Here is a 9,031-nt window from a genome sequence, read left to right as displayed (position 1 = left end):
GATGAATGGACAGAGAGATGGATGGATGATGGATAGAGAGATGAATACATAATAATTGTCCCAAAACTGTATATTGGTTAGTTTTTCAGATGGTGTTTCAGAATTACATTTTTTCATCAGCATTTGCTCCCAGAATTTCTCTAAAAATGTTCTCTTCTCATGGCGGTGCTTTGTGTTCTCATGCCAACTGTGAGAAATTGGGTGTTAATCGGTGTTCCCTATTGGCTGTTTTGGCCACCATAGATTGCTGCGCTTGAGTCGGTTTCTGGGCGTATTCTCTAACCTTCTCCTTTATTTTTGCTTCCGCATGCAGCTATGGGGAATCATCAAACAAGGCTACAAGTGCAAAGGTACGTCAGCCGCTTCACTCACCAGGGGAAATTAGATAGAGGAGAAACAGACGAAGTGAAATCAGCTGCTTTTCTTTTCACTCTTAACTACATGGTCACTGATTAACACTAGCATTGGTCTGCGTTTGTGCTGCTCGAATACTTTAAGCAAGTCAGGGGATAATGAATGTGTTTGCTTTGCAGACTGTGGCGTTAACTGTCATAAGCAATGTCGGGAACTGTTGGTTCTGGCCTGCAGGAAGCAGACCCGCACATGCTCACTAAGCAGTGATGCTCCAGCCAGGCTGACCCACAGCTCTTTGCCCAACAGCCCAACACTGCCCACATGTAAAGGTTGCTTTCACACACTGTTACTTATAACTTGTATTCTGGTGTTATGAATGTTTGCCTGAATCTGTTTTCAAATTATTATTTTTTTTTACTCTGTAGAATTGAAATATCCTCTTCTATAGATTCTTTACTATAGATACAAACAAAACTAATCCAGATATATAGTTGAAATATCATCTAAAAGTTAGAAGTTTTAATGTGCCTCTGAGCTGGACAACACATTTTAAAACATGGCTAACAGAAGAAAGTGTTGCTCTCTCCAACTGTTGGATTACATTTGCTGTGTTTTCATCTAATGCTACGTACAGACCGCAAGCAGCAGAGGCACTAGTTTACATGCAAAGTCAATGGTTAAAGTGCATCAAGGTGCAGCAAAAAGTCCTGCAGAGTATTTTGAGCAGCTGAAGCAGCGCCTCATGAGCTTCTGAGCATCTGATGAGCTTCAGAAGCAGCAGCTGCTGGAGTTGGAAAAATTGAACTTTTGCTGCTGGACAGGACACATCAACCAATCAGAGAAGCTGATCTGGGAGCTGGCAGGGAGACAGACACTAGGGGTGTAAATAATAATCATTTTGTATCGATGCATCGATCCAACAGCCGACGATCCGATGCATCGATACGTGCGCAAGAGTATCGATTAATGTTTTTTTTTTCCTCCGGTCTATTTTTATCTATTTGCTCCTGGACATAATCCTCCCTCCCGTGCTGCGGTGGTGCTATACTCTGTGGGTCTAGATACGGCCGAGGCGGTGAGGAAGTGGGGGCGAGTTTAGTCCGACGATGGAGGGACATGAGGGCCAAAAAGAGCGGAGATCCAGCTGGAAAAAGGGGACCAGCGTTCTTGCGCACCTCACTCTTCTAGCGGGTCAAACTTCATGCGTTTTTTCCCGCCATTTCAGTAATAAAAACAAAACAAGCCGGCCTCCTGTCTGCGGCTCTGAATTGCACTCATTGCACTGATTATTGAAAATAATCGAATCGTTGGGTCAGGAAATCGATACTGAATCGAATCGCCATGATGGATGTGATTTACATCCTTAACAGACACAGTGCTGCTAATGCAGAGCGCTATGATCAATCCTCTGAAACAGTTTATTAATGACTTAATTAACTTAAAAGACCAAAATCTGCCACCAAAATATGTTCACTTTTATTATCCCAGTGCCTGCAGTTTGCAGTACAGACCTGAAAAACGCTAACATCTACTTCCAGTCACCACCAACAGTAGGGGAAAATCCCCAATAGGAGACCGGGCCTGAGGCAGCTGCTGCTGGGGATTCCCAGTGACAGCGCACCGCGTATGTGGAGGTCTGAGCGGCTCAGAAAGAAATAATATTTGAAGGAAGAATGGTAATTTGGATAAACTGACCATACAGACAATGATTTCAGGAGGACTTTCTCACTGAAAAATATATTCAAACTACTTTTTTACTCACTGATCACAGCAAATCTACTGTAGCTGCCATTGTTACAGGCAAAGAAAGGACATGGTAGCTCCGCCCAAAGCACATCAGACCCACTTTTCCCACCGCGCACCGAGAGCAGCGAAGATGCTTCAGTCACGCGTCAGAGCTAAACCTGTACAAGCATCAAAAATGAAGCACCATGCACGTTTTTGATGCTCCTGCTGCAGTCTGAATGTAGCTTTAATTATCCTTATTAATGATCCTTATTTGAGCAGGAAAAGCAAAGTAAATGCTGTCCCATATCAACATTACATTGTAGTTAACAGAAAGTAGAAGCAGAAAGCTAGCTTGGACCACAGATGGAAAAGCTTTTAATGAATGTGTTGAAATTGGGAAAGATGTCTACCTTATTATTTTCTGGTATTATTAGCAATGGTACACGCTATCCAGAGAGATTGAGAAGAAGCAACTGTGCAATATGTTAATTCACCTGCATTCACGCAAGGTAAATGTTCACCATGTCAGAACTCATTTGACAAAGACGTTTCCATCTCTTTTTTACATTTACAATTTTCACTCTATGCAAAATGTCAAAATATTGAAATATTCCTGTTTCCATCAAGCTTAGAGCTGAGTCACTGTTAGTGTCCACCCTATGCTCATCTAGGAAGGTGAATCCTGTATAGTCAATGACTTTTGGTAAAATACTTTGAGATGATATGTGTTGTGAATTGATGCTATATAAATAAACTGAATTGAACTTTGTTGATCTGAAGTGGCAGTAAAGTCTGACAGCATGTAAGGGCAACATTCCCTGTCAATAAGAAGTAGATCATGTTGGTTTTATTCTATTCATCTTATTTTTTATTCACTTGGTAACCTAATAAGTTACTGGTTGGTTTTATTCTAGCAACATGTCCAATTTTGACCATCTCTGAGATTAACAATGTCTTTTGTTTGGTTAGTATACAGCATGCACAATAAATGGTTTGAGTATAATAACCTCCATATCTTTATTTTGATTCAGCATGCATTAAAATGATCCCTTCATATTATTCAAAGACTGATAAAAGAAAAATGGCTGCTCAAGAATTAATCACTAGTTGGTTGATGAGACAAATTGGCTAATTAATCCAGAAATTAGCTCCCTAGGCTGAAACATTGAGCTTTCATCTTGAGCTGTTTACAATTTGTCAGTTTTACTGTTTATTGTCAGTTTCAAAAATCTGCATCCGTGTTTAGAACAGTTTCTTTGAACAGAATGCATTTATATTTGTTTTGTTTTTTTATTTTACCCAGTCATGCCATGTTTGTGTGTATTTTCCAAGAACTGAAACATTTTCCTGTCATGTTTCCCTCCTGCAGATGAGGACGATGTGTTTGAGTTCCCCGCTGTCCCCTTTGCAGGTCAGCCTGCCGAGCCTCAGTCCATCACCCTAATGACAGGCTCAGCACAAAGAATATCTGTGTGCCTGCAGAGGGCCACCACCAACCAAGCCACACAGACTGAGCCGCTATGGCCTGAGCTTAGCTGGGGGTGTGCAGACAGTGGCTCACACACCTTCCCTAAGATGAAATACAGAACTCATAGAAAAGCATCTAAAAATGTAGGATTTGCCAGCTGGGAAAACCACAATGACAGACAGCAGCCTGGAGCTTCCCCACAGAGCAATGGAGACTATCATCAGAGGCCAGACATCTGTGGAAGACGGAATGGAGAAACCAATACTGTGAAGGTAATAGAACCAAAGGAGTTTTTTTTATTTTTTTATTCCTATTTTGCCAATATGGATCTGGTAACAGATGTTCCAGAGCTAGATGATAGCCTAACAGCTTTTGCTTTCACAAGATTATTACTACTGTTGTCATTAGGTAACACTTGACACTGGTAAATAAACTATTTAAAATTATTTAGGGAGTAAAATCATGTACAAAGGACACAGAGACAGAAAGGAAGGTGAGGAAAAAAAGAGAATAAAAACCACTGGGAGAGATAAAGCAATAGAGACGGAAAAGAATGCAAGAAATGAACTTCAAAAACGTTTAAAAAACCGTTCTTTTGGCTTTTTTTTCCAGTTTTGAGGTTTTTTGGTTTTCCTTCCGGGAACTTTTTAATTCGAAATGTCAGAAATAGAGTTGAGTTCGAGGCTTCATACCACAGCCCAACAAGGCCTTGTTTTTGTATAGAAAACATGCAAATTGAAACGGACGAACAGGTCCACCGTTTTGGAATTGGGGTCATTTGGCCTCTTTGTTAGCCTGCAATGCCCCATACCCAGTGGTGGCTCCAGAAATCTTTCATAGGGGTGTCCAGACGGGGCCACTAAATATCTTGGGGTGGCACACTGAAACTAAAAACCGTAATTTCAGGCTTTGATTCTACTATTATGGTAAACCTGCCTGTAGAAATCATAAAGGCTTAAGTAAAAACCCACTCATGTCTTGGTTTATTGTGGGATTTCTTTAATGTTACGACGCTGGCTGTGCATAATGGGATGAAATGCTAAACTGATGCTACTACCATTTACACTGGCGAGTGGGGTGTCCAGTGGAGCATAACCTCTTCTCTTCTCCCCAGCAGTAAGCTCTGATGTAGTGATGTCTTGGGAAATGATTGACATAAGGAGGAAGCTAATGTGAAGTCTGTTAAAATTGTGGATGGGACTTATTGATAGGATTCATCCTTGGCTGTAGGTTATCGTGCATATGGTGAAAGAGCTAATTAATTAAGGGATATCGGTGCACACCATGGGATATTATGCGGTTGCTGTTTCCCCTTTCTAAATAAGTAATGGAAGAAAATTTGTAACCTTCAAATTAAGAGAAATAGGTTTTGTTGGTCCAAAAAATTGTAAAATACATTTAATAGGTTTAACCAAAATTGGAAACATATTTTGTACCATGTGCCATAAAGCATACCATAAAGTAATAACAAAAATAAATGTTTTAGACACAGAATATATAAATATTTACTTCCAGTTGTGATGCCAACATCCAAACGTAAGGATTCTGCACCAATAGGATTAGTAACTTGAAGTAACTGAGATGGAACTCAGACGTTGCAAGATCCTCCTTGCTCCATGACGGTGCTGAAAATAGCAAAGAGATTAGCAAACAAAAAAGGAGTAAAACAAAGGTAAACGTCGGTAGGTGCTAATGCTATCTAAATTCAGTTCCATTCAAACATTCTTTATCCAGGTTTTGTTGATGCCTCCATCTGAGTCTTCTGGTGTTTCTCACAAAATCAGTCAGGCTGAATGGTGTTAAATGTTCTGGAGAAATCAAAGATCATGATCCTCACAGAGTTGTCTGCCTTGTCTAAATGACAGTGGGTTTGTTGAAGCAGGTGTGTGATGGCATCATCAACTTCATCTCAATGGCCATAAGCAAACTGTCCGGGGTCCTGCTGGTTTGTTTGCTGAGGAGAACCAACAGAAGTCTCTCTATGACCTCTTTATGCCCAATATTGAAGCATGGTCAGCGCTATGTTATTCCGGAGCTTGTTCGCCGTCTACAAAGCCTTATCCAATGCTGGTCGACACAGTTCACCTGTGAATGTTCCTGAAAGACTGGCCGTGGCGCTGCGTGTTTTGGCTTTCTGGTGCAAACCAACAGACTGTCGCACAGAGATACAAAATAGCGTCCTGCAAGGTGTCTGGGATGGAGTCCGAGGTGTGCCAGGCATTGTGGACGGCACCACAGCGTTTCTGCCATTACGTACCAAACAAAAAATACGTCGTGTAGAGGACGCATGTAGAATTGACCAATCAGAGGCCTCCTTTTTCTCCTCCCTGCAACACTACCTGCGGTACTGTCTGCAGTTACCTACAATTTTGGGTAGGGGCACCACAGTGTCTTTAGAATGGGGGTGGGGGTTTGGGAGGGGGGGTATTTCTGTGTTAACTGCAACACACACAGAGACAACCTGGTTTCTGAGTATAAACCAGGCTTAAGGGTGCAGAGACTTCTGCAGAATCCCACAGAGCTGCTCTGCACAGACCTTCAGGACTCTGGCGCCTTATAATGATTTGGTGTTTCCAGATACCTCAAGTCAATGGCAGAGAAGAGAATATGCTGAGCTAGTTCCTGAACTGAACCTGTTGAAGAATTGATTCAGTTCATTGGTTCTGTCCAAACTTCCATCTGTCTGATCCTCCTTCTGCCTGAAGGCTGTGATCTTCTTCATCCCTGACCACACATCTCTGATATTATTCTGTTGCAGCTTCTTTTCCAGCCTCTTCCTGTTGCCTCCTTGCTTTCTCTTATCTTGACCTTAAGTTACTTCTGTGTACTCCTTAATTCCTCATTTCCCTTCTTAAAGGCTTATTTCTTTCTTGTATAGGAGTCCTTAAAATTTACATAAGACAGGTCCAAAGTTTTCTCTGGTTCAGCAGATATCAAAGTTTTGGAACATTGGTGCAGCAGAGAGTGAAGACTGATTAAAATCACCAGTTATTGCCACAAATGCATATGGCTGTTGTGTCAGTAGCTTGGCAACAGAACTGATTATATGACATGCAGCATTGGCAACAGCAGATGGTGGAACACTGTTGAACTCTCTGGACAAATAATATGGCCGAAAACTGCCAACCATTCAACATCTGGGCCACAGTGATTAATCTTCACAGTAAACTGTCCTGGATGATGCCATCTTTTGTTCACTAACACTGCCAACCCACCTCCTTTGTACTTCCCAGTCTTTTATAAATCTCTGTCTGCTCGTGTTTTCAGACAGAGAGATGCTGTTCTCTGAGAAATGATCCTTCAGCCATGTTTCAGTAAAACACATGTTGCTGCATGGCCGATATTCTGGCTGGATCCTTGATAGGGCTTTGAGTTCTTTTTTTCTTATTTCTTAAAGATCTCACATTTCCCACCAATATTGGAAGATATGCCTTAAGTTTCTTGTTCCTCCCTCGTCTCCTTGCTCCTGCTATGAATCCCCGGGCCTCCTTTTCAACTTAGCTTGTACAAGTGGAAGTTGTTGATGTATTATTTCAGCTTTAAATATGTTAACTATTTGTTCCAGGATTTAAAAAATCTACTTACTATAGTTGCTGTGGTTATGCATCATAAGAAGTATCCAAAAAGGAAAGGGGTTCAGTAAAAAACCTTCCGCTTTCACAGGATTTAACACCAGAAGCAAAGAGCAACGCCAAAAAAGAAACTGTTCCACAAACGATGAAACTGAAGGGAAAAAAGCTCTCTGATACTATTAAAATAGTATATCAGGGTCAAGCCAGCAGAGCTACTACAACATGAAGCCAAATTAAGCAGCGCAGTTCAAGAATTTTGTTGAAATGTTCAAAATATACTTCAGACTTCCATTTGCTGTAGATGTACGATACAAAAGAGTGCCCTGTATCTAAAAGGCAAAACATACTGATATTACAAAGGAACAACCTAGTTGTTGGCTTAAAGAGCTCTCTGACCTTATGGATGAATGGAGGTGGTAGATCTACATGGTATAACAACTGACCCAGATTCTGTGTATGAATGCAAACAATTAATTAAATGTTAATATTTCTTTCTTCTTTTGTTCCCTCAAGGACAGCTGACTTGGCCACAGAGGTAAAGGTCAGAACCAGAGGAACACAGGGACCAGGCGGCTCGTCTCACTGGGGAGAACTTTAGGCTGCTTCAAATCCCCATTCAGTGACTGGAAGTTTTCTCACCTTTTCTAGAGCCACCACAGGCAGACAGCTGCTTTCAGGGACAAGTTTGGTGCGAATCGTTTCACTTCAGGACACTGAAAAATCATTAGACTGAGGATGGCTCCTGACAAGACACTGCGTGATGAATTACAAATGAAACAAGTGCAAAAAATGGAAAGTACACAATACGCTTTGGGCACAGTAGATTGGTCCTTTGGCCAGAAACCCCCTGAAAAGGATTTTTTTTTTTGCTGAAGGAATAGAAGAGAAGCAAGATGAATCTGAGCAAATGTATTTAATGTGTTTATGTGGAGCTGCAAATAAAGGGAAAATATTCTTGTTGTTATAATTATTTTTGCTCTTATTAATCTTAATCATTTGTTCATTCCTTTCAGTCTAGATCATTCTTAGTCCACTTAGTCTATTCAATAAGAGGAATATTGTATTGCAAATAACTCCATTTTGTTGAGATTTAGTCAAATTGAGAGGATTGAAAAGCGCAATAATTACAAAAAACACAAAAACACATTAAATGATCCATGGGAATCATGGGGAAATGATTGTTGCATTAAAGTCCGGATTTGCAATCATACTAAGTAAAAGTATTAATTTACATAACAGAAGAATCAGACTTCATTGGTGCTGCTTCCTAACTATAAAGGTTAATTTCACAGAACTGTGACTGACTTGGTGTTACAGTGCATTGAATTGTTTGTTGTTTCCTTCATTATTATAAGCAATGTACATCGTTTTAAAAAAATGAAAAGACTGGAAGAATGTCTGAAAAGGTAAAAGTTAATGAAACAATAAACATGAAGGATCACTATGACCATGGTAAGTCTTGCAGCCAATGACACCCCTAACCAGTTATTGCCCAGTCCTGTGGCAAACTCTAACAGTTGATTTGTTGTTGCTCCTATGTAATTGTCCACCTCTGAGAAAAGACAGTTTCTCACTAAACAAGAGGGCGGCAGCAGTGATACTATCAAGTGGAATGTCTTAATTTAATGTTTTACTTGTTAGTATATTACCCTGAAACTGACAACTCACATTAAAATAATTAAATGTGAATAGTTCTACATATTCTCATCTTCATATTTTGGAATTTGTGCTGACACATGGCATTGAATGGGAAAAAAACTGTATTTCTCTCAATCCTGGTCTTCCTGGCCCCAGCTAATATTTCTCTCCAGGATGGAGTCACAGCCAAACAAGAAGTTACTATGATGTTAAAAAAGCAGAGAGGGTGTAAAGTTAGACATTGAAGTAATAAATACTGCAGAATGGGAGA

At 40.5% G+C, this 9,031-nt stretch overlaps 2 protein-coding genes across 2 annotated transcripts in view; both read left to right on the top strand.

Moving 5' to 3' along the window:
- Positions 1-7,944, top strand: part of rasgrp3 (RAS guanyl releasing protein 3 (calcium and DAG-regulated)) — a 61,452-nt gene extending 53,508 nt beyond the window's left edge. Inside the window, exons 12-15 of the mRNA XM_015387145.1 lie at positions 244-350; positions 534-677; positions 3,452-3,822; positions 7,636-7,944. Of these exons, the coding sequence (XP_015242631.1) occupies positions 244-350; positions 534-677; positions 3,452-3,822; positions 7,636-7,644 (631 nt within the window). The 3' untranslated portion in view covers positions 7,645-7,944. The remainder of the gene's footprint in view (positions 1-243; positions 351-533; positions 678-3,451; positions 3,823-7,635) is intronic.
- Positions 7,945-8,552: 608 nt separating this feature from the next.
- The window catches only part of LOC107092581 (cadherin-3-like), a 40,838-nt gene continuing 40,359 nt past the window's right edge, over positions 8,553-9,031 (top strand). Inside the window, exon 1 of the mRNA XM_015387143.1 lies at positions 8,553-8,574. Within this exon, the coding sequence (XP_015242629.1) occupies positions 8,553-8,574 (22 nt within the window). The remainder of the gene's footprint in view (positions 8,575-9,031) is intronic.

The sequence above is a fragment of the Cyprinodon variegatus genome, unplaced genomic scaffold (genome assembly GCF_000732505.1).
Source record: "Cyprinodon variegatus isolate N-32 unplaced genomic scaffold, C_variegatus-1.0 Scaffold386, whole genome shotgun sequence".
NCBI lineage: Eukaryota > Metazoa > Chordata > Actinopteri > Cyprinodontiformes > Cyprinodontidae > Cyprinodon > Cyprinodon variegatus.
The sequence above is the reverse complement of the archived record's forward strand: the minus strand, read 5'-3'. Positions and strand labels throughout refer to the sequence as shown.